A 24,365-nucleotide genomic window follows, 5' to 3' on the forward strand; every position below is an offset into this window, starting at 1 on the left:
TCTGCAGGAGATGTCTGGGCACAGAGTAGCTGGGGTCTCTGTTCAACATCTTAGAAGGCTGAAGTTTAGGTGTCAGCCTCGCTACATCCTCATCGGAGCTCAGGGTCTTCCTCCAGTCTCATTCAAGTTGTTGGCCGAAGTCAATTTCTGTCAGCTGTAGGATGAAGACCTCATTTTCTTGTTGGCTGTTGGCCAGGGACCATTTTGGGTCCTAGAGGCTGCTCTTGAGTCCTCTCCATAACATGGCAGTTTGCTCCTTCAAGGTCAGTGGAAGAATCTTTCTTTTAAGAGCTCACCTAAATAAGAGATGTCTATCCCCCTTTTGATTAACCCGAAGTCAACTGATTTCTGAACTTAATTATAGCTGGAAAATTCCTTCACCATAGCCACGTGATGTAACCTAATTATGGGAGTGAGATCCCATCATATTCAGTAGCTCTGTTTGTACTACAGGGGAGGGGAGTATCCAGGGCATGTACACCAGGGGGCAGGAATCCTGGGGGGCATCTCAGAATTCTTAATACAGGTAGTATGCTTGAATTTGGGGATTTGAGAAGATCCCTAGGTAGTCTTTGTGAAAGTCAGCGTTCTGCTGGCATTGCAGTCATCTGTTCCATGTTTTTCTGAACTCCATATGTTTTGCTGAGTCCTGAGTTCTCCTGGAGTGCCAAGGAAGGGACCCATTCTGGATCATTTCCATTCCTGAAGGCTTTAATGAGGCTGTTTTAGTTCTAGCTTCCAATGAGGGGTTCAGGTCTGTGGTGGTCTCTGAGGAACTTACCCCAGGAGAGAGGATTTGTACTCTTGGTAGAATACCTATCTCTATATTCAGTGTTTCTTGAAACTGGACATGTCTAATGCCAGCACAAAGATGGGGAGAAGACTTGGCTTTGGTTCTGATCCAAATGTAAGGAATTGGTGTGGTGTAACCTCAGACCTAGAAATGTGGCTGGGCATCTCCTTGCCCTCTGTGAGCTGTGGGAATGATTCCTCCAAAGACGTGGGAAAAGGAGGAAGGGGGATGGAACCATGAAGAAGACCCAATTTGTTTGTGTTCATTGGAGACCTATCCACTTTCCTAATTGATTGTTCACTGCAAAGTAGCTTGATGCTTCTTTAGCCTGGGAGCTAAATGCAATCAACTTTTGTTTGTTTCTGTAAAAAAAATTTTTTTTTTGCCCTTGAGGAGATCATTATTTCTACTGTATGAAGATGGTAGCCCAAACATTAAAAGTAATTAGAGCAGATGGCAGTGAATACGGCTTTTGTAAAGTACACTGATGCTTACAAACCAGTTTTCATTCTCTAGGCTTCCTCTTTTTCTCTCTGCCACCACGTATTCATTTTGCTTCCCTTCAGGTATAAAGGGGAGGGAAAAAGAAAAGGAGGAAAAAAAAAAGGTTCCCCTGGTACATGAAACTGAGGAGCTGTCAAAGGTTCGTAGCAGGGAAAGTGAGCTCCCATGTATTCAATCACTGAAATTAAGTGTTTTCTAAGGCGGTGCAGTCACGGGTCCATTGCATGGGGAAATAACACGCTGTAGTCCATCACTTAAAATGTTAACCTTGTCTCTTACTAGTGACTGGGAACAGAAAAACGTGCTCTGTGCTTGCTGGTTAAATGGCAGTGTGTCAGCTCTGCAGAAAAGGCTAGCGTGTATATGTCAGTTTTCCGATTTGACTGTATATGTGTATGTGTGCACGCCTGGGTGACACACACACACACACACACACACACACACACACACGCACCATCACTTCCACCTGCCTTTGTGTAGCCTTCAGAGACCTGGCTTATTGCTCACTGGAAAATGAGGAGAATTGAACCAGTTTTCAGTATTTCAATATATAACCTTTTGCTTGCCAGTCTGCAGACTCTTAGGTAGTTGTATTATAATTATTTATTTTTAATCGTAGAAAGTTCTATTTTGAATATATTTCAGTATTGATGGAATGTAGATGTAGTGTACTAAGCATATTATAGGTACTTGGACAATATCAATTCTTACTCTTATACTGATTGTATAAATTATAATATACCAGGAGTAAGCAAATTTTTCCTGTAAAGAGCCAGGTAGGATATTTTAGCTTTGGTGGGCCATAGAGTCCCTGTCACAAATGGAAAGCAGCATTCAGCAATATGTAAGTGAATGATTGAACCGATGTTCCAATAAAACTTTATTTATCAATACAATGGGTGGGTCAGATTTCGGCTGTAGTTTGCTGACCCTGTTATAGACTACTGAATATTTTACTTGATCCTTTTCTCTATGACATGTGGAGAACTTGAAGTCTTCAGGCAGTGAGAAACGTCAATGAATGTCCTGCTGCTTCAACAGGAAGACTGAAGAGCTGTGCAGCCTTCCTGCCTCTGTGCCCGGCTGCCCTCTCTGGGCTCCTTGCTGAGCCTGCAGCATTTCACACATCTCATTTCTCAGAGTACCTCTGGCTCACACTCCATCCACCTCTGCTCCGATCCTTTATCGGAGGGGCTGGTCCCTGATCACTCCATATGAAATAGCCCTTCCCACTCTGACACTTCTGCTGCACTTCCCCCTGCTTTTTCTTTTCAGAACACATTATTTGTTTTATTTATTTAACTTTATCTCCCTAAGGTATAAGCTCCCTGAGATCAGGGATTTGTTTTATTTTGTGCTCAATAAATATTTGTTGAATCCAGAGATCCAGCTGCTCCATAGTTCCAGGCAAGGAGGCTGAAAAGTGCCTGTGATGACTAAGAAAATACCTGTTTTTTGAAAATTTTATTGAGGTATAGTTGATTTACAATGTGGTGTTAATTTATGCTGTACAGCAAAGTGATTCAGTTATGCATATACAGATAATGTATATATGTATGTACATATGTATTACATAAGTACAATGTATATATGTATTATACTGTTAAGTGCACTCAAAAATGTTAGTCATTATGAGTAAATTTTAAAATTTCACATTAAAAAAATTTAAAGTAGAGAGGGTAATGCATAAGTTTTTCACTTGTGAGGATTAGTGATACCAGAAGTCAAATGTCTAGCACTGTGCCTGGGACATTGGAGGCGCTGGGTCGTGGAATGATCTTCAGGCTTATAATTCAGAAGAGACATTATCCGAGGAGATTTGAAGCTTTGAATGGAAGAGAACATGAGGAAAGTTTCTGTAAATTTGTTCTGTTTGCAGACTGTACTAGTTCCTGAAGCTCAGGAGTGCTAAAATAACTTACATGGATAAAGCACTGAGCTAACATCAATATTCTTAGAGAAATCATGGCGTATAGGATGTGCACAGAAGGGAGAGAGAAGCTAGTGAACTGCCTGGTTTTCTAACAGGGACAAAGCATAAATGTGAATTGGGCCCGTGTGGCTGGCAGGAGGCGTTACTGACATTTCCTTGAGTAGTCAATGTGCCGGGCAACAGAGGGGGACTTTCTCATGTTATCTCATCATCGTGAAGGGTTTGTAGTCACCGAGAAAAGAAAGTGATCACTTAGAGCCAGCATGAGCCCGGTAAGAACAAATTATGCCAAACTAATTTAATTTCCTTTTTGTTCCCTAAGGAGTTATTGGATTAGAGGTCAGGGGCTCTATTCGTAATCCTGGATTTGTAGATGGTTGACTTTTCCTACAATGAGCATTTTTGGGTTTCATAATCAGCTGCAATAATCTCAGCCTGTGTTGATTCATGTGTAGTGTCCAGATTGAAAAAAAGAAAAGTAATTAATGCACAGGCTTTCATCTGTAAGGTGGTCTCTACCAGAGTTAGCCATCTAATTTTCTGAACTCACATAGTACCTTGCTTATGCCTTTAATTATTGAATTAATCACACTTTATATTAATTACCTGGCTATTTGTCTTTTTTTCAGGGATAACATGAGCACCTTAAGAACAAGGATGAAGTTACATGTATCTAAAAGAAATACCTTTGCACTAGCTCATACAGGAAAGGTTTAGGATTTTAACTGGCCAACATGCTAAATATCACCCAACATTATAATACAATTATGAAAATAGCCAAGACTCTATTGTTTAATAAATGGTATGAAGACATTTCATTATATTTGGGGTGGGGGGGAACAAAGCAAAGATAAAAAATAAGGAAAAATGGAAAACTTCCCACCAACGTAAATTCTAAATTAGTTGAGCATTAACATGCGAATATAAAACCCTACAAATCAAGAAGAACATATAAGTGCTATTTGTGTCAGAATGAAAGAAGGGAGTCTTATGTGTAAAAGAATGGAGGATGTTACAAAAAAAAGATCAATACATTTGGTTTCATAAGAATTAAAAACATTTCTATGTAAAAGAGCACTGAAAAAAGTAAAAAAAATTGCAGTGTCATATCAAATTATTTTAGTTATTAAAACAATACTTTGAATTATGGCATAGTGATTATGAGCCCACATAAGTGTTGACTATTCATTCAAACACATTTTTGGGGGTACCGACCATGTGGCCAGGCATTGTTGTAGGTACTGGGATACAGCAGAAAACCAAGAAACTCTCATGAAGCTTACATTCCACTGGGACTTGACTGACTATAAACAATACACAATGTTTTGGTGATGATAAGTTCTTTGGAGAAAACAGAGCAGTGTAAAGGGTGGAGAGAGCGTTGGTGACAGGAGCCCGGCTTTTCCTATTTCCAGGGCTTGTTTGCTGAAGCAGGCATTCTGGGGAGGTGTCAAAATAGTTCCTCCTTATCTTTGTCATCTAGGAGGCACTGTGACTAGAAAGACCCCCACACTCTACCTTCTCCACAGCCCTGGCTTAACGCAGATGCTTGCAAATAGGTCTTTGCTTTGCCTGGTGTTCCACCTTGCTGATCAGTGCTTTCTTTCAAGATAACTCTGGTGGTACTGCAAGTACATTTAAGGTGACATGTAAGATTTGCAGACACTGCACATTCCTGAAGTTCAGAGAAGTGCTGACAAGCTGTAAGAAGAAAACAAATTGCATAAGCTTCTCGCTGAGCCAGAAAAGTTTTTGCTTGTGTTTTGTTTTGTTTTTTGGTTTCTGTTTTGGTTTATTTGGGGCTGTATGTTCTAAGGTAAAAATGAGGGCGTGTTCTGGATAGTTCCCAAGTCTATTTTTACTCCAGCCCCATATGCCCATAGGGAGATGATTTTCTTCATCTGCAGAATGGGAATGAGTGATTTGTTTATCTGGAAGAAGAAAACTAGAGCTAAAGGCTGAACACCTTGGGGACTGTGGTGGAAAGACCTGTTATTTGGTGAAAGTGAAACTTGCATTGACCTGGGAGCTGAGTTGGTGATGCAGAGCATGGCTTGCACCAAAACATTACATTGGTATCAGTTGAGAGGCTTTCGAATATATGGACAAGAAGTCTTTTTAGTGATGCTGTCAGCATTCTTGTTTGCTTGATTGGATCAAATTGAAGGAACTGAAGGATAAAGATGTTGGAAAGTGGGCCACCTCCTCTGTCTCATGGGGTTATTGCTCTGGGAGGCCTGTGGAATAGCATTATACTACCATTGTGTCAACTATGAAAATGTAGAGCTACAATTCTTATGGTGGCACACATGTAACCATGAATTCCCTGATAACTTGAAATCATGGAGATATTTGACTCTTCTCCTTCCCTAGGTGCTGTTGGACAGTTGAGGATGCATTAATTTTTTAGGAAAAAATTTTGCTAAAAGTTTAGGAATTTTTTACTTTTAGTATTTAGTCACTGTTTTGTAATAGGCATGAATCACTGATACATTTAATATAATTTCAAGATACCTTTATTATGATAAGGAAAAGCTTTGGGCAGAGGGAAGCTTAGATCTTTTGAAATTTAATGCTTACCATTGATAACCATTTGAAAAGTACCACATTCAATAAAGAGACTTAAGGTGAAAGAAAAAATCAGTGGAAGATTTCATAGGGAGATTGAATCTGAGTCTCTGGTTTTAATTTTGATACATTTGCCCTTGTTTGGTTTTAAGTTTACATAGAGTTTGAAAACACAGAAAGGAGTGGGAAAGGATGTGGGCCAAACTCAATGGATCAAGAGACCTAGGAAACATAACATTTTTAAGTAATTTTAGACCTTATCACTTATTTGCTCACCTATTGTATAAAGAAGGCATGTATGCTTATGTGTATGTGCGATATCTATAAATGCGTGTGGAATTTGCAGGTGGATGATTCACTTAAATCATTTCATCAATTTTTATTTTCCACTTAACTATGTGTCAGACACTTTTTAGGGGGTTGGGGATATAGCAATGACCAAAACAAAGTCCCTGTTTTTCATTTGAGTAATAAGTTCAATGGATGATAAATACACAAGGAATGATATGGTCTAATACAAGGATGAAGCAGTATTAGGGTGAAGGAGTGATGGGACATAGCATTTTAATAAGGAGACATAGAAGGAAGTGTTGTTTGAGCAGAGACCTGAATGAAGTAAGGGAGTGTGCCTTGCAGATATTTTGGCTGAGAGCATCCCAAGAGAGGCCATGTGAGCGGGAAGACCCGAGGTAGGAACTTGCTTGGCTGGGCCCAGGCTGTCTTCACCTCCACGGCCTTTAGCACAACCTTTAAACTCTTTGAGCCTTTGTTTCCTCAGCTGTAAAGAGGACACTGTTTCCTCAGCTGTAAAGAGGATATAACAATATTTGACCTTCCCACCTGCTGGGTTGGGGCTAAGTATAGTTCTTTTTTTTACATCTTTATTGGAGTATAACTGCTTTACATTGGTGTGTTAGTTGATGCTGTATAACAAAGTGAATCAGCTTTATGTATACATATATCCCCCATTACCCTCCCTCTTGCGTCTCCCTCCCACCCTCCCTATCCCACCACTCTAGGTGGTCAAAAAGCAATGAGCTAATCTCCCTGTGCTATGCTGCTGCTTCCCACTAGCTATCTATTTTACATTTGGTAGTGTATATATATCCATGCTACTCTCTCACTTCGTCTAAGCTTACCCTTCCCCCTACCCATGTCCTCAAGTCCATTCTCTATGTCTGCGTCTTTATTCCTGTCCTGCCACTAGGTTCTTCAGAGCCATTTTTTTTTTTTTTAGATTCCATATATATGTGTTAGCATATGGTATTTGTTTTTCTCTTTCTGACTTACTTCACTCTGTATGACAGACTCTCGGTCCATCCACCTGACTACAAATAACTCCAATTTCATTCCTGAGTAATATTCCATTGTATATATGTGCCCCATCTTCTTTATCCATTCATCTGTCAGTGGACACTTAAGTTGCTTCCGTGTCCTGGCTATTGTAAATAGTGCTTCAGTGAACATTGCGGTACATAACTCTTTTTGAATTATGTTTTTTTCAGTGTTAATGCCCAGTAGTGGGATTGCTGGGTCATATGGTAGTTCTATTTGTAGTTTTTTAAGGAACCTCCATACTGTTCTCTGTAGTGGCTGTATTAATTTACATTCCCACCAACTGCTGCACCAACAGTGCAAGAGGGTTCCCTTTTCTACACACCCTCTCCAGCATTTCTTGTTTGTAGATTTTTTGATGATGGCCATTCTGACTAGTGTGAGGTGATACCTCATTGTAGTTTTGATTTGCATTTCTCTAATGATTAGTGATGTTGAGCATCCTTTCATGTGTTCATTGGCAATCTGTTTATCTTCTTTGGAGAAATGTCTATTTAGGTCTTCTACCCATTTTTGGATTGGGTTGTTTGTTTTTTTGATATTGAGCTGCATGAGCTGCTTGTATATTTTGGAGATTAATCCTTTGTCAGTTGCTTCGTTTGCAAATATTTTCTCCCATTCTGAGGGTTGTCTTTTCGTCTTGTTTATGGTTTCCTTTGCTGTGCAAAAGCTTTGAAGTTTCATTAGGTCCCATTTGTTTATTTTTGTTTTTATTTCCATTTCTCTAGGAGGTGGGTGAAAAAGGATCTTGCTGTGATTTATGTCGTAGAGTGTTCTGCCTATGTTTTCCTCTAAGAGTTTGATACTGTCTGGCCTTACATTTAGGTGTTTAATCCATTTTGAGTTTATTTTTGTGTATGGTGTTAGGGAGTGTTTTAATTTCTTTCTTTTACATGTTGCTGTCCAGTTTTCCCAGCACCATTTATTGAAGAGGCTGTCTTTTCTCCCTTGTATATTCTTGCCTCCTTTATCAAAGATAAGGTGACCATATGTGTGTGGGTTTATCTCTGGGCTTTCTATCCTGTTCCATTGATCTATATTTCTGTTTTTCTGCCAGTACCATACTATCTTGATTACTGTAGGTTTGTAGTATGGTCTGAAGTCAGGGAGCCTGATTCCTCCAGGTCCGTTTTTCTTTCTGAATATTGCTTTGGCTGTTTGGGGTCTTTTGTGTTTCCATACAAATTGTGAAATTTTTTGTTCTAGTTCTGTGAAAAATGCCATTGGTAGTTTGATAGGGATTGCATTGGATCTGTAGATTGCTTTGGGTAGTATAGTCATTTTCACAACGTTGATTCTTCTGATCCAAGAACATGGTATATCTCTTCATCTGTTTGTGTCATTTTAATTTCTTTCATCAGTGTCTTATAGTTTTCTGCATACAGGTCTTTTGTCTCCTTAGGTAGGTTTATTCCTAGGTATTTTATTCTTTTTGTTGCAGTGGTTAATGGGAGGGTTTTCTTAATTTCTCTTTCAGATTTTTCATCATAAGTATATGGGAATGCAAGAGATTTCTGTGCATTAATGTTGTATCCTGCTACTTTACGAAATTCATTGATTAGCTCTAGCAGTTTTCTGGTGGGATCTTTAGGATTCTTTATGTATAGTATCATGTCATCTGCAAACAGTGACAGCTTTACTTCTTCTTTTCAGATTTGGATACCTTCTATTTCTTTTTCTTCTCTGATTGCTGTGGCTAAAACTTCCAAAACTATGTTGAATAATAGTGATGAGAGTGGGAAACCTTGTCTTGTTCTGATTTTAGTGGAAATGGTTTCAGTTTTTCCCCATTGAGAATGATGTTAGTGTGTTTTTGTCATACATGGCCTTTATTATGTTGAGGTCAGTTCCCCCATGCCTACTTTCTGGAGAGTTTTTTTTTTTTTTTTTTAAAGAAGATGTTGGGGGTAGGAGTTTATTATTTATTTATTTATTTATTTATTTTTGCTGTGTTGGGTCTTCATTTCTGTGCAAGGGCTATCTCTAGTTGTGGCTTGCAGGGGCCACTCTTCATCGCGGTGTGCGGGCCTCTCACTATCGCGGACTCTCTTGCGGAGCACAGGCTCCAGACACGCAGGCTCAGTAGTTGTGGCTCACGGACCCAGTTGCTCCGTGGCATGTGGGATCCTCCCAAACCAGGGCTCGAACCCGTGTCCTCTGCATTAGCAGGCAGATTCTCAACCACTGCGCCACCAGGGAAGCCCGGAGAGTTTTTTTTTAACACAATTGGGTGTTGAATTTTGTTGAAAGCTTTTTCTGCATCTATTGAGATTATCATATGATATTTCTCCTTCAATTTGTTAATATGGTGTATCACATTGATTGATTTGCATATATTGAAGAATCCTTGCATTCCTGGGATAAACCCCACTTGATCATGGTGTATGATCCTTTGAATGTTCTGCTGGATTTTGTTTGTTAGTATTTTGTTGAGGATTTTTACATCTATGTTCATCAGTGATACTGGCCTGTCGTTTTCTCTTTTGTGTGTGACATCTTTGTCTGGTTTTGGTATCAGGGTGATGGTGGCCTTGTAGAATGAGTTTGGGAGTGTTCCTTGCTGTGCTACATTTTGGAAGGTTTTGAGAAGGATGGGTGTTAGGTTTTCTCTAAATGTTTGATAGAATTCACCTGTGAAGCCATGTAGTCCTGGGCTTTTGTTTGTTGGAAGATTTTTAATCACAGTTTCAATTTTAGTGCTTGTGATTGGTCTGCTTATATTTTCTATTTCTTCCTGGTTCAGTCTCAGAAGGTTGTGCTTTTCTAAGAATTTGTCCATTTCTTCCAGGTTGTCCATTTTATTGGCATAGAGTTGCTTTTAGTAATCTCTCATGATCCTTTGTATTTCTGCAGTGTCAGTTGTTACTTCTCCTTTTTCATTTCTGATTCTGCTGATTTGAGTCTTCTCTCTTTTTTTCTTGATGAGTCTGGCTAATGGTTTATGAATTTTGTTTATGTTCTCAAAGAAGCAACTTTTAGTTTTATTGATCTTTGCTATCATTTCCTTCATTTCTTTTTCATTTATTTCTGATCTGATCCTTATGATTTCTTTCCTTCTGCTGACTTTGGGTATTTTTTGTTCTTCTTTCTCTAATTGCTTTAGGTGTAAGGTTAGGTTGCTTGGGATTTTTCTTGTTTCTTGAGGTAAGATTATATTGCTATAAACTTCCCTCTTAGAACTTCTTTTGCTGCATCCCATAGGTTTTGGGCCATCTTGTTTTCATTGTCATTTATTTCTAGGTAGTTTTTGATTTCCCTTTGATTTCCTCAGTGATCTCTTTGTTATTTAGTAGTGTATTGTTTAGCCTCCATGGGTTTGTATTTTTTACAGTTTTTTTCCTGTAATTGATATCTAGTCTCATAGCACTGTAGTCAGAAAAGATACTTGATATGATTTCAATTTTCTTAAATTACCAAGGCTTGATTTGTGACCCAAGGTATGATCTATCCTGGAGAATGTTCCATGAGCACTTGAGAAGGAAGGGTATCTGTTGTTTTTGGATGGACTGTCCTATAAATATCAATTAAGTCCATCTTGTTTAATTTATCATTTAAAGCTTGTGTTTCCTTATTTATTTTCATTTTGGTGGTCCATTGGTGAAAGTGGGGTGTTAAAGTCCCCTACTATGAATGTGTTACTGTTGATATCCCCTTTTATGGCTGTTAGTATTTGCCTTATGTATTGAGGTGCTCCTATTTGGGTGCATAAATATTTACAATTGTTATATCTTCTTCTTAGATCGATCCCTTGATCATTATGTAGTGTCCTTCTTTGTCTCTTGTAATAGTCTTTATTTTAAAGTCTATTTTGTCTGATATGAGAATTGCTACTCCAGCTTTCTTTTGGTTTCCATTTGCATGGAATATCTTTTTCCATCCCCTCACTTTCAGTCTGTATGTGTCCCTAGCTCTGAACTGGGTCTTGTAGACAGCATTTATACGGGTCTTGTTTTTGTATCCATTCAACCAGTCTATGTCTTTTGGTTGGAGCATTTAATCCATTTACATTTAAGGTAATTATTGAGATGTATCTTCCTATTCCCATTTTCTTAATTGTTTTGGGTTTGTTATTGTGGGTGTTTTCCTTCTCTTGTTTTCTCTGCCTAGAGAAATTCCTTAGCAGTTGTTGTAAAGCTGGTTTGGTTGTGCTGAATTCTCTTAGCTTTTGCTTGTCTGTAAAGGTTTTAATTTCTCTGTTGAATGTGAATGAGATCCTTGCTGGGTAGAGTAATCTTGGTTGTAGGTTTTTCCCTTCATCACTGTAAATATGTCCTGCCACTCTCTTCTGGCTTTCAGTTTCTGCTGAAAGATCAGCTGTTAACCTTATGGGGATTCCCTTGTGTGTTATTTGTTGTTTTTCCCTTGCTGATTTTAATATTTTTTCTTTGTATTTAATTTTTGATAGTTTGATTAGTATGTGTTTTGGCATATTTCTCCCTGGATTTATCCTGTATGGGACTCTCTGCACTTCCTGGACTTGATTGAATATTTCCTTTCCCATATTAGGGAAGTTTTCAACTATAATCTCTTCAAATATTTTCTCAGTCCCTTTCTTTTTCTCTTCTTCTTCTGGGACCCCTATAATTCAAATGTTGGTGCAATTAATGTTGTCCCAGAGGTCTCTGAGACTGTCCTCGATTCTTTTCATTCCTTTTCTTTATTCTGCTTTGTGGTAGTTATTTCCACTATTTTGTCTTCCAGGTCACTTATCTGTTCTTCTGCCTCAGTTATTCTGCTATTGATTCCTTCTAGAGAATTTTTAATTTCATTTATTGTGTTTTTCATCATTGTTTGTTTGCTCTTCAGTTCTTCTCGGTCCCTGTTAAATGTTTCTTGTATTTTTTCCATTCTATTTCCAAGATTTTGCATCATCTTTACTATCATTGCTCTGAATTCTTTTTCAGGTAGACTGCCTATTTCCTCTTCATGTTAGGTCTGGTGGGTTTTTACCTTGCTCCTTCATCTGCTGTGTATTTCTCTGTCTTCTCATTTTGCTTAACTTACTGTGTTTGGGGTCTCCTTTTCGCAGGCTGCAGGTTCATAGTTCCCATTGTTTTTGGTGTCTGCCCTCAGTGGCTAAGGTTGGTTCAGTTGATTATGTAGGTGTCCTGGTAGAGGGGACTGGTCCCTGTGTTCTGGTGGATGAGCCTGAATCTTGTCTTTCTGGTGGGAAGGACTGCTTCTGGTGGTGTGTTTTGGGGTGTCTGTGAACTTAGTATGATTTTAGGCAGCCTCTGTGCTAATGGGTAGCGTTGTGTTCTTGTCTTGGTAGTTGTTTGGCATGGGGTGTCCAGCACTGGAGCTTGCTGGTTGTTGAGTTGAGCAGGGCCTTAGTGTTGAGTTGGAGATCTCTGAGAGAGCTCTTGCTGACTGATATTACGTTGGGCTGGGAGGTCTCTGGTGGACCAATGTCCTGAACTCAGCTCTCCCTCCTCAGAGTCCCAGGCCTGACACCTGACTAGAGCACCAAGACCCTGTTAGCCACACAGCTCAGAAGAAAAGGGAGACAAAAAAGAAAGAAAGAAAAATAAAATAAAAGAAATAAAGTTATTAAAATAAAAAATTAAAAAATATATGTTAAAATAAAAAAGTAATAAAAAATAAAAATAAAAAAAGAGAGCAACCAAACCAATAAACAAATCCACCAATGATAACAAGCACTAAAAACTAAACTAAGATAAACATATAAATCGGAATCTAGTCAGTTGCATACAGCAAACCCCACGTCTACAGTTGCTCTCAAAGTCCACTGCCTCAAGTTTGGGATGATTCATTGTCTATTCATGTATTCCACAGATGCAGGGTACATCAAGTTGATTGTGGAGCTTTAATCCGCTGCTCCTGAGGCTGCTGGGAGAGATTTCCCTTTCTCTTCTTTGTTCTCATAGCTCCCGGGGCTCAGCTTTGGATTTGGCCCCGCCTCTGTGTGTAGATCACCCTCTGGCATCTGTTCTTCACCCAGACGGGGGGGGTTAAAGGAGTGGGTGATTAGGGGGCTCTGCCTCACTCAGGCCGGGGGCAGGGAGGGGTACGGAATACGGGGTGAGCCTGTGGTGGCAGAGGCCAGCGTAATGTTGCAACAGCCTGAGGCGCACCGTGTGTTCTCCCGGGGAAGTTGTCCCTGGATCACGGGACCCTGGCAGTGGCGGGCTGCACAGGCTCCCGGGAGGGGAGGTGTGGATAGTGACCTGTGCTCGCACACAGGCTTCTTGGTGGCGGCAGCAGCAGCCTTAGTGTCTCATGCCCGTCTCTGGTGTCCACGCTGATAGCCATGGCTCCTGCCCATCTCTGGAGCCCATTTAGGTGGCGCTCTGAATCTCCTCTCCTCGCGCACCCAGAAACAATGGTCTCTTGCCTGTTAGGCAGTTCCAGTCTTTTTCCTGGAATCCCTCTCATTTACCTGTGGTGCACTAGCCCCCTTCAGGCTGTGTTCATGCAGCCAACCCCAGTCCTCTCCCTGGGATCTGACCTCTGAAGCTTGAGCCTCAGCTCCCAGCCCCCACCTGCCCCAGAGGGTGAGCAGACAAGCCTCTGCTCTCTGCACCCCTGTTGCTGCGCTCTCCTCCTTGGCTCCGAAGCTCCCCACCTCCACCCCGTTTCCACCAGTGAAGGGGCTCCCTAGTATGTGGAAACCTTTCCTCCTTCACAGCTCCCTCCCAGAGGTGCAGGTCCCATCCATTTTTTTTTTTTTTTTTGCGGTACGCGGGCCTCTCACTGTTGTGGCCTCTCCCGCTATGGTGCACGGGCTCCGGACATGCAGGCTCAGTGGCCATGGCTCACGGGCCTAGCTGCTCTGCGGCATGTGGGATCTTCCTGCACCGGGGCACAAACCCGTGTCCCCTGCATCGGCAGGAGGACTCCCAACCACTGTGCCACCAGGGAAGCCCCCCCATCCATATTCCTTTGTGTCTGTTTTTTCTTTTGCCGTACCCAGGTGCATGGGGAGTTTCTTGCCTTTTGGGAAGTCTGAGGTCTTCTGCCAGCATTCTATAGGTGTTCTGTAGGAGTTGTTCCACATGTAGATGTATTTTTGATGTATTTGTGGGAAGGAAGGTGATCTCCATGTCTTACTCGTCTGCCATCTTGAAGGTCCTGAGTATAGCAATTTTCAAAGGCTTTTTGGCCAGGCCAAGATGATAGAACGCAGGGAAGGAAGCCAATGATACACACAGCTGCTTCTGAGCCAGAGAGAAAGTCTTTAAAGTTCCCTCAGAGCTAAGATGACAGGTATCAGTGCTAACCTTGAGGTTTGAAAGGTTCTCAAGTTAATTACGGGAAGACATCATGGAATGGTCCTCCTCTGACTTCCTTTTACCTGATCGTCTAGTTGTTCCACATCTTTCCATTGTGAGGGTCATGAGCCCAGGTTTTTTGTGTAGTTCTGTAGCTGGGCTTGGATCTGAACACGAGGCTCACGTCTCAGAAAAAGTCAAGCTGCTGAAGCTGCTGAATTCTTCACTCCTCCTCATGGCTCATCCACACACCCTTGCTGGCCTTCCCTGAGCTTCAGGGCCTGGTGTGAAGGGAGCCTCCCAGTTCCTTTTTTGGATCTATCTCCCTCTTCTCTAGCCCTTGCCTTGAATTGGTCCTCAAAATTTGATGCAGAAGTGCCACTGAGGAGATGATTAAAATGACAGATCCCTGGTCCCACCTACTGAGAGTTTTTTAAAAAAAATTGAAGTATAGTTGATTTACTGTGTTGTATTAGTTTCAAGTGTACAGCAAAGTAATTTGGAGATATATATATATATATATATATATATATATATATATTCTTTTTCAGATTCTTTTCCATTACAGGTTTTTACAAGATACTGAATATAGTTCCCTGTGCTATATAGTAGGTCCTTGTTGTTTATTTGTTTTATATATAGTAGTGTGTATTTGTTAATTCCAGTCTCCTAACTGATCCCTCCTCCTGAGCTTTTGGTTCCATCCTGGTGGCATTGAGAGAATCTGCACCTTAAACAGCTCTAGGCTGAGAAACCCTGTCTGAAACATCATCTTTAAAATAAAGGGATAGGAGTTCTTTCCACCTCTGACCTTCTAGAAATCCAGGCTTTTTCACATGTCTTAGTGACTCAGGGCTGACTTACAGATAATCTGGTTCACCTTCTCTGGAGTTGTCTTCGCCATCTTTTGGTCTTTTCCATCTTCTCACCACTTTATTCCACTCCAGTTTCCTCCTATTGGCCCCCCTTTTTCTTTGTGGATTCTGCAGGAGTGAATTAAAGGATTATAGGAAGGTAGAATATCTAGTCGTATGAGGAGCCCCTTCTGTAATTTTACCTCCCCATGCTTAGCTTCAGTGTGAAATAGGTGGAGAGGTAAACTTCTCTCCCACTTTTTGAGTGTTTGGATGGTCATCCTGTGGTCACGGTTCATACAGCTCACAATGATGCTTGGGTACCACATGTTCTTTTTTTCCTGTGGTGCTGGAACTGCTTATCACTGTGCCTGATGCCTTTCCATCTCTTAAATTGGGATGAGTCACTGAGTTATTTCTCCTTTGTAGATGCAGAAAATGAAAAGATCCTGCTTTTCCTTATCCCCAAGTCTTGTTGGTGATTGGGTTCAGTATATAACTCAGGACTAGTGAGCTGGGGGTCAGTACACCTGGAAAATCTACTGACTTCTGGCAACACATTTGTCCAGAATTTTCTCTCTCAGAAATACTCCAGGGCATTGTTCTCTGTGGAGGTTTAGTTATTGGTATTGTAAACATGCCTCCCCTTCTTCACGATCTTCTCCCATCTGCCTCAAATATCTCACAAGAGGACTTTCTAGGCAGTTGTTTTATAGGAACTGGGGCTTCGCATTAGGTTGGAATCTGTGTGGGAAGAAGAACTGTTGGGAGAGAGGCATACCCATGTCATCTGTATGACCTTGAGCTAATCACCTTGTCCAAGAGGATTTCATTACATTTATCAGAATTACAGTTCCATAGCTGCACAGGACATTTAAACCTGTTCTCTGCCTCTTGCATGAGCCAGGTACTGCTTTCTGTGATTTTCACATCCTTGGTTTGAAAACCACGTGAGTTCAGTGTGACTGTAAATTAACAGGAAGCCAAAAGCTCTGAGAGGGAGACTGCGGGAGGTCAAGGGTGCTTCCTCCTCTAGGCGCCTCACAGTCCCACTCCCGGCACCTCCCTCAGAGGTTTTGGGTTGTCATCTGAAGTCAGCTGGCATTTTTCCTGTGCACAAACTTTGCCAGCATGGATACACCAAACACAGACGGAAAGGCATCAGTAATATCAAAAGAGGCAGGGTGGGAGGATGGATCTGAACACGTGGAGAGAGGAATGTTCCTATAAGACAGGGACACTTGGCAGTAGAGCCAGTGACAAGTGGTACCAGTTATGTAAAGCAAAATGCCACCCATCAAGCAGAATGTGTTAATTCTCTCTATTCCTGGCTATTTATGACTTTTTGTCCAAGACTCAATACACGTCTGTAAAAATAAAAAATGGAATCGACCCCATCTGTTAGGTAGAAGGTGGCCTGTTCTTGGGCAAAAAGGTAAGAAAGTATTACCAGCATATTGCTGGAGAATTCCAGAGGCTGAACACAGAAGAACTTTGAGTACGACTTTGCCCCTTCCGTATTTTCCCTTTTTTGAGTTAGTTGTACGAGGGTGACTAATTTTATGGAGATGTTTAGAATTATATTTAAATTAATTTGAGTTTAAGGAGTTTCTGTTCTGATGGATCACCCAGACTATCCTGCTTGAAAACAAAATAAAACAAAATAACAAAACCTGTTTTCCAGGGCAACTTTCCCTTTCAGTTCTGCCGGAGGTGGTCCAGGGCTCACAGCTGGTTTCCCGAGCGACTGCCACAAGAGGGCGACAACGTCACGGTAGAGAAAGGCCAGCTGCTCCTGTTGGACACCAACACCAGCATCCTCAACTTCCTGCACGTGAAAGGTTTGCGGAGTTTGGAGATGGGGGTGGCATTATTATATATGATTTTATCATTTTAGGGGCAGAAGAAAGGGGAACTTTTTGGATAAGTTCCAGCCCTTGGTTGACAATTTATTCTCGGACCAAATTGAGATTTCCCTATGAAAGGAAGAAGTGGTCAGAAGGTTCAAAATGAAAGCCCTTTCTTTTGACTCTTAAAAGCACAGAGCTTGATTATTTTAATTTTTCAAATGCAAGAGGGTGATCAGTGTTCTCCAAGAATATGCTTCTTTATTCAAGTCCTTTGTATTCATGCTTGTCCCTGGCAGCACTCACGATATAGCAGAAGGCTCTGAAATCAGTTAATGCTGCTGCCTTTGAAATTCTCTGCCAAGAAAGCAATGCCTTCCTGCTTTTACCCTGTTGTGGTTTTGACTTCCTTGTCCCGTGGAAAGTCATATAAATAGGCTTCCTTATTGCAAAACCGGCCACATAGCTCTAGGGTCTGGGAATTGGGGAGAGACTGAGAATTCAAATTTTAACTCCTCTCCCTCATTACCAAGTGACTAAGTCAGTTGTTTCTACCTCCTCATGAGTTTCTTTCCTTATCTGTTAAATGAGAATAAAAATCATTGCCTCCTTCAGTGGCAGATAATAACGAATGGTTATCAAAGGGACTCTTGTTCACTGGCAAGTGTGATTAGTTACAGAGATCTATAAAACTGCACTAAAACACAATTCTGTACTATAAATATATTTAACATTTACAGGAGCATTTGTTCTTGTTAAAGTAAGCTTGTGGCTATATGAGGGAGAATAAAATATTTTGCAGAGGATAAACTGATGGAGTGTTACTACCTGTCTCTTACAGGTGGACTTATTAGGAATTTTACATTCTTTATTCTGCAAGCTTATTTTTTTTCCCCTCTGGTAGCAAGGAGAAGATTTCAGGCAAATCAATTAATTAGTACCCTTTAGGAAAAAGGCCTGTGAGCTTGAGCTCCTGACCTGTCTTTTTTGTGGTGGTTGTGTGTGTGTGTAGCCAGTGGCTATGGGGAGTACTGACTTATTGACAGCTAGCAGCTACCTAAGGACTGGCAATGACAAAAGAAAATTACAGACTTCAAGTCTCAGCTCAGAGAAAAGATGCTCTTTACAGGCCTTTAACCAGGATTCTTGCCACAGGAGTCAAATCCTGTTGGAGGATGGGATGCCCTTCAGGAGCTCAAGGGTCTTTGCCTGATATTGATACAATTTGGGAGAAGTTTTGCAGCTAAAAGTCCTCAAACTCAGCCCATCTGAGTCTCTGGATATCCTAGTAGTTCCAGGTAAATGTTGCAGCAAGGAATGGTGTTTGTTGATAGGGCCAGAGACTGAAGATGGAGAAGAGGCATCAGAGGAGAAGAGAGGGCAAGGGAAAGGCAGAGGTATGTGGATACCTGTCTTCCACTCTTGGAGATTTCAAAATCCTAGTAACCCAGATACTTGCCCCAAGCTGTCACCTTTCAGTGGTGGTTATTCCTAAATGTTCCTGTTCAGGCAATACTTCACTCTCATTATTTAGAATAAGTGACTAGGTTTAGAAGGGCTAACCCTCATCCCATGGAGAGGGAAAGTCTGTTATGTGAAGCATCCCCCCCATTGGTAGGATCGTGAGGATAAGTGGTGGACACCCGTTTCTGTACAAACAGGAGTTGTTGGTAGGGAGCAGGGTTGCCTAGAGTGAAAGTAAGATTTTAATCACAGAGATATGGGTCATAGGTTCTAGAAAGCATGAGAACTGGGAAAGGACACAGATGAAATTTGGTTCAACAGATGACTTGTGAATGCTTATTAAGTGGCCCAGGAGCTCTGTGTGAGACACAAGAAGTGAGGAATAATGCTTAACATGAATAATGTGCATTACTACTAAAGAAAAAGTAATTAGGGAGCAAATATAAAAGAGTAAAATGTCTAGTTCTAAAACACGTGATGTAGGAGGTAAGGCAGAATGTAGACAGAAGTAATCCGAGTGTCCAGGATGTAAGATTAGAGTTGGATAGTGGAGAGGAGGTGAAGAGCATGTACTTTGTACCTGAGACAAGTTTTGATCGTGTAGACATCAATATACACACAGATTCAACGTGGGAGGAATTTCCCCGTCTCACTTAATAGCCAGTGGCTCAGGCCAAAAATCTTGGTGGCACCCTAGATATCTTTCTTCTTCTTATATTCCATGACCAATCCATCAGTGAATCTTCCTGGCTGAATCTTCAACATGTGTCCCATTAGTACCAACCTAGTCCTATTCAACCTAACTTTTGGCTGGGACCATTTCAAACAACTTCTTAACTGGTTCCCATGTTTCTGATTTTTTTGTCTTCTTTAGTAGCAGAACCCCAGTTTTGTTTTGTTTTGTTTTGTTTTTTGTGGTACGTGAGTCTCTCACTGTTGTGGCCTCTCCCGTTGTGGAGCACAGGCTCTGGACGCACAGGCTCAGTGGCCATGGCTCACGGGCCTAGCCGCTCTGCGGCATGTGGGATTTTCCCGGACTGGGGCACGAACCCGTGTCCCCTGCATCGGCAGGCGGACTCTCAACCACTGTGCCACCAGGGAAGCCCAAGAACCCCAGTTTTTATTTGGGGCAGCAGTGTATCCAGGTAAAATGCTATATTTCCTCATCTCCTTTGTAGGTAGACATAGCCTGTGGCTAAGAGCTGGCCAGTGATATGTAAGGGGAAGAGTGGTGCAGGACATCTAGGACATTTCTTAAAGTAGAGCTGGCTTAGTAGGAGCCATGCCCTATTTGTCCCTCTTTCTTTCTCCTCCCTGCTTCCTGGAATGTAAATGTGATAGCTGCATTTTCAACTGCCATCTTGGACCATGAGTTGACTTGCTAAGAATGGGAAAATAGGGAATTCCCTGGAGGTGCAGTGGTTAAGAATCCATGATTCCACTGCAAGGGCACGGGAACTAAGAGCCCACATGCCCCTTGGTGTGGCCAAAAAACAGAATGAGGAAACAGAAGAATGGAAGAAACCCGGGACTCTCCGAGTTGTCATACTAGCATGGCACCTGGGGCTGCCCACCTCTGAAGTACTTTTTGTGATAGAAAAATATGCCTTCATGTGTTTAAGTCATTGGTATTTGACTTTTGTGCTATATGCTAAAATAAGCCCCAATAGTTTATTGTCCACGCCCTTTAAAATATGTCAGATCTTACTACTTCTTTCCTCAACCACCCCTACCCCAATGGCTTCTCATCTCACTAGGAATAAGGTTCACACCATTATTAAACTTCTGATCCCTTCATTGACCTTGCCTTCCTCATTCACTCTGCTCCAGCTCTTCTGTGAATATACCAGTGACACACCTGCCTCACGGCCTTTGCACATAATGCCCTTTGCCTGGAATATTCTTCCTCCAGATATTCATGTGTCTAGCTCACTTATTTCATTCTCTTTTTGAGAAAATGTCAACTTATTAGAGAGGACTTGCCATCTTTTCTAAAATTATAGCAATCCTATGACTCCATTTATTTTGCTTTACTTTTCTTCATATCGTTTATCACTACATGAGATACTATAATTTACTTGTTTATTTACAGTTCATTTCCTCTGCTAGGATAAGCTCAAAAAGGCAAAGAACTTCCATCAATTATTTACTGCTGTCTCTTCAGTGTCTAGGACCGTGCCTGACTCATGATGTGGGCTCAAAGTACATGTGTTGATTTTTGAATGGGTGGACAAGTAAAATGGTGCAGAATTCAGATCCCAGATGAAATTTAAGAAGTATAATTTTGAAGTTCTTCCTCTCTTAAATATCACTTTTCTCAACTAATTTGCTTTTACTGTCCTTAGTTGTGCTCACTGATATCTATCTATATACGTATGTACACACATAAATACATAAATTTACATATATTCACATACATACACATGTATACACATCTACACATCTACATAAAAAAGTATATCTTTATGAGTTAGAAATATAAAATCCATTGCTAAGTTATTTTTTGTTTGTTTGTTTCTAAAAGACATATGAAGAAGGCTTTCCCTGGGGAAGAACCCCAGCTCTCAACTATCTGGTTGATATGGTGTAGCTCTCAACCTCTAATGTCTTCTCTTGGTGTATAATAGGTGTGAAGATACTTGAAGGACAATAAAAATCTATTCAAGTATAAGATTGAATTGTTATCATCATCATCAATAACAGCAATTCACTCTCTGAGTATCTGTTACTGTCTGTCTTTTTCATACCCATTCATGGTATCAGAAAAATAGCTGTGTGAAATTTTCTTTATTTTTTAATACCATCTATGGGATGAAACAAGTCATGAAAAATTTCAAGCCAAAAAATAATTTATTCAAAAGATTTTAACGGGGCTTCCCTGGTGGCGCAGTAGTTGAGAGTCCGCCTGCGGGGGACGCAGGTTCGTGCCCCGGTCCGGGAGGATCCTGCATGCCGTGGAGCGGCTGGGCATGTGAACCATGGCCACTGGGCCTACGCGTCCGGAGCCTGTGCTCCGCAACGGGAGAGGGCACAGTGGCGAGAGGCCTGTGTACCGCAAAAAAAAAAAAAGAAAAGATAAAAAGATTTTAACGTACAAGGTATAAAGTATTATAGTGGAAGTACTTTCTCAGCCATTTCCACAGTATTATGAAGAAAACATTCCACATGAAGTATGTACACACTTTGAAAGGATTAGTGCTAAATAGAAGTGAAACTAGATCACCTAGGAACTACATTTGGAACTACCTTATGAAGATATTGCATCCTCCATAGTTTTTCCATTCATGGAAACCAGAATCCCAATATATACAGGGACCAGGCTCCTCCATCAGGAAAACCAACAGTTCTACATATGGCCCTTGAGAGTTCTGAACTCTCTGGGCCTTCCTTATGTTTATAAAGTAGAACACACTTTTTTTTCTTACAAGTAAAACTTATAGTAGAAAGGAGGATTATAAATTTCTTTGAGGCAATTGAGAAATGGCACCCAAAGACTAAGTTTTCACCATTATTTATGCTGCTGTATGTACTGATTCCTGAACTTTTTGGAAAAAATGGCACACTATTTTGTGACACTGATAAGAGCTTCAGCTATATCTCTTATGATTTCATCTTAATTAGCAAAAGGCCTAGAACTTTTGTCTACTTACCATTTCGATTTCTTCCCTCCATTCCTTCTTCTCTCCTTTTTTTTTTTTAATTATTTTTTAGGAGGTACCGTTAAACACAAAAGAGAATTAACCCCATCAATTAATACTAATGAGCTGGGATGGAAATAGGCATATTGCCTTGATTTAGTTAATTATATTTTTCATTCTTTTATGTTAAGATGCCCAACGGCCATAGGCATCGCTGAATTTATCATTTTATTCCAGGTAATTATGATGAGCCATAATAACAGAGACAGAACGTTACCCTCTTGTGTACACTATTATGGATTCTGGGCAAGGATCTTGGGCTTGTGGTCTGTAGCTGGGGCAGCATCCATATTTTCTGAATGAAGCAGTGACTCTCTGTCCTGGTGGTCAAGCGGCTTGATGTGAAGTGGTCTAGAGCTGATGACTAATAAAGGGTCAATAATAAAGGGTCAATAAAGGGAGGATGAACTCTAGAAACCCCTCTTCCCTTGGCATTGGGCTTTCAAGAGGAAGACATTTTGTAGTTTCTTATTACTTACAGTGCCTTCATTTTACAAGGCTTGAGCAGAAACTTGTGCTGTTTAATAGTGCACTGGCTTCCTTTCATGTGATTTTCTATTTCTTGGTCTACTGGTGTATACCAAAGCAGTTAAATGCTTGGCAGGCTTTTGAGCCAGAAAGAACTGAGTCTGAATCTGGGCTCTGCTTCTTACCGGCTTTGTGACCTTGGGCAAGTTGCACAGCCTTTGTAAGCCTCAAGTTTCTCCTCTTTAGAGTAAGGCCTGTTTTAGTAATAGCAGCAGGGACAGCAATTGCTAACGTTTACTGTTTGCTATTGTGTAGCCATACTGCAATGTATCACCCAACGCTTATGGATGTTCTGAGTACTAAATGAAAGAATGTTTCTAAAGCCCTTAGTACAGGGTCTGGCCCAGCACAAGCATTCAGTTCATGTTAGTTGTTGTTTCTTTTGGATTGAAGGGGATAACAGAAGAGATGGCTGCATGTCAGCCCTAAGTTGCAATTTTATTTACAGCTAGTGGCTGTTTCTATATACAAAGCAAACTGGATTACTCAAAGAATTAGCTGGGCAATAAAGACCTCAGATGGCTTCTGCCTCTGTTATCTTCAGAATGCATATTGAAGTGTTTTTCTACAGCAAGAGAGGGAAGGATACAGAGGTGGAAGTAGCAGAGTTATCCATGAGGTTGCCTTCATTCTCCTTGGTATTTTGACTCTGGAAGTGTGTTTTTCTGCTGCAGTTGGGAACGTGGTCTCGTTTTCTTCAAACTCTTTCTTTTATTTCACAGTTCTGAGGACACTCAGATCTTTTTAGTCTATTATACTGGTGATTTCTATAGTCTAGCAATGCATATTCTTGGTTTATTGAGATGAGCCATCTTTTTTGACCAACTACTGGGTTCATTGTAGAGTTTCTTTTTTAAAAATTAAAAAAAATTTTATTGTGGTATAAATGACATATTATATAAATTTCAGGTGTATAACATACTGTTTTGGTATTTGTATATATTGCAAAATAATCACCACAATAGTCACCATAGATAGGTACAAAATTTTTTTTCTTTGTGTTGGGAACTTGCAAGATCCACTCTCTTAGCTACTTTCAAATATACAATACAGTATTATTAGCTGTAGTCACCATGCTGTACATCACATCTCCAGGACATGTTCATTTTATAACTAGAAGTATGTACCTTTTGACGCCCTTCACCCATTTCGCCTACCCCTCATCCACCCATGTCAGTCAACCACCAATCTGGTCTCAATATCTGTGAGCTAGATTTGTCTGTTTTTTATTTGTTTCTTTGTTTTGTTCTTTTCTTTATCTTCCACATATAAGTGAGATCAAATGGCATTTATCTTTTTCTGACTTATTTCACTTAGTCTTATGCCCTCAAGTTTCATCCCTGTTGCAATGGAAAGATTTCATTCTATTTTATCACTAAACAATATTCCAGTGTGTGTGTGTGTGTGTGTGTGTGTGTGTATACACATACACACGTATATATACACCACATTTTAATTATCCATTCATTAGGTTGTTTCCATGCCTTGGCTATTGTAAGTAATACTACAATGAACATAGGGGTGCATATATCTTTTTGAAGTAGTGTTTTTGTTTTCTTCAGATAAATACCCAGAAATGGAATTGCTGGATCATATGGTAGTTCTATTT

At 40.6% G+C, this 24,365-nt stretch overlaps 1 protein-coding gene across 17 annotated transcripts in view; it reads left to right on the forward strand.

Moving 5' to 3' along the window:
• Positions 1-24,365, forward strand: part of PKHD1 (PKHD1 ciliary IPT domain containing fibrocystin/polyductin) — a 534,197-nt gene that overhangs the window by 220,825 nt on the left and 289,007 nt on the right. For all 17 annotated transcript variants that reach the window (XM_079935418.1, XM_079935415.1, XM_079935403.1 and 14 more), the window contains one exon: positions 16,904-17,060. In XM_079935418.1, coding sequence (XP_079791544.1) covers positions 16,904-17,060 — 157 coding nt within the window. The remainder of the gene's footprint in view (positions 1-16,903; positions 17,061-24,365) is intronic.

This window comes from Stenella coeruleoalba (genome assembly GCF_951394435.1).
Source record: "Stenella coeruleoalba genome assembly, chromosome: 10".
Taxonomy (NCBI): Eukaryota; Metazoa; Chordata; class Mammalia; order Artiodactyla; family Delphinidae; genus Stenella; species Stenella coeruleoalba.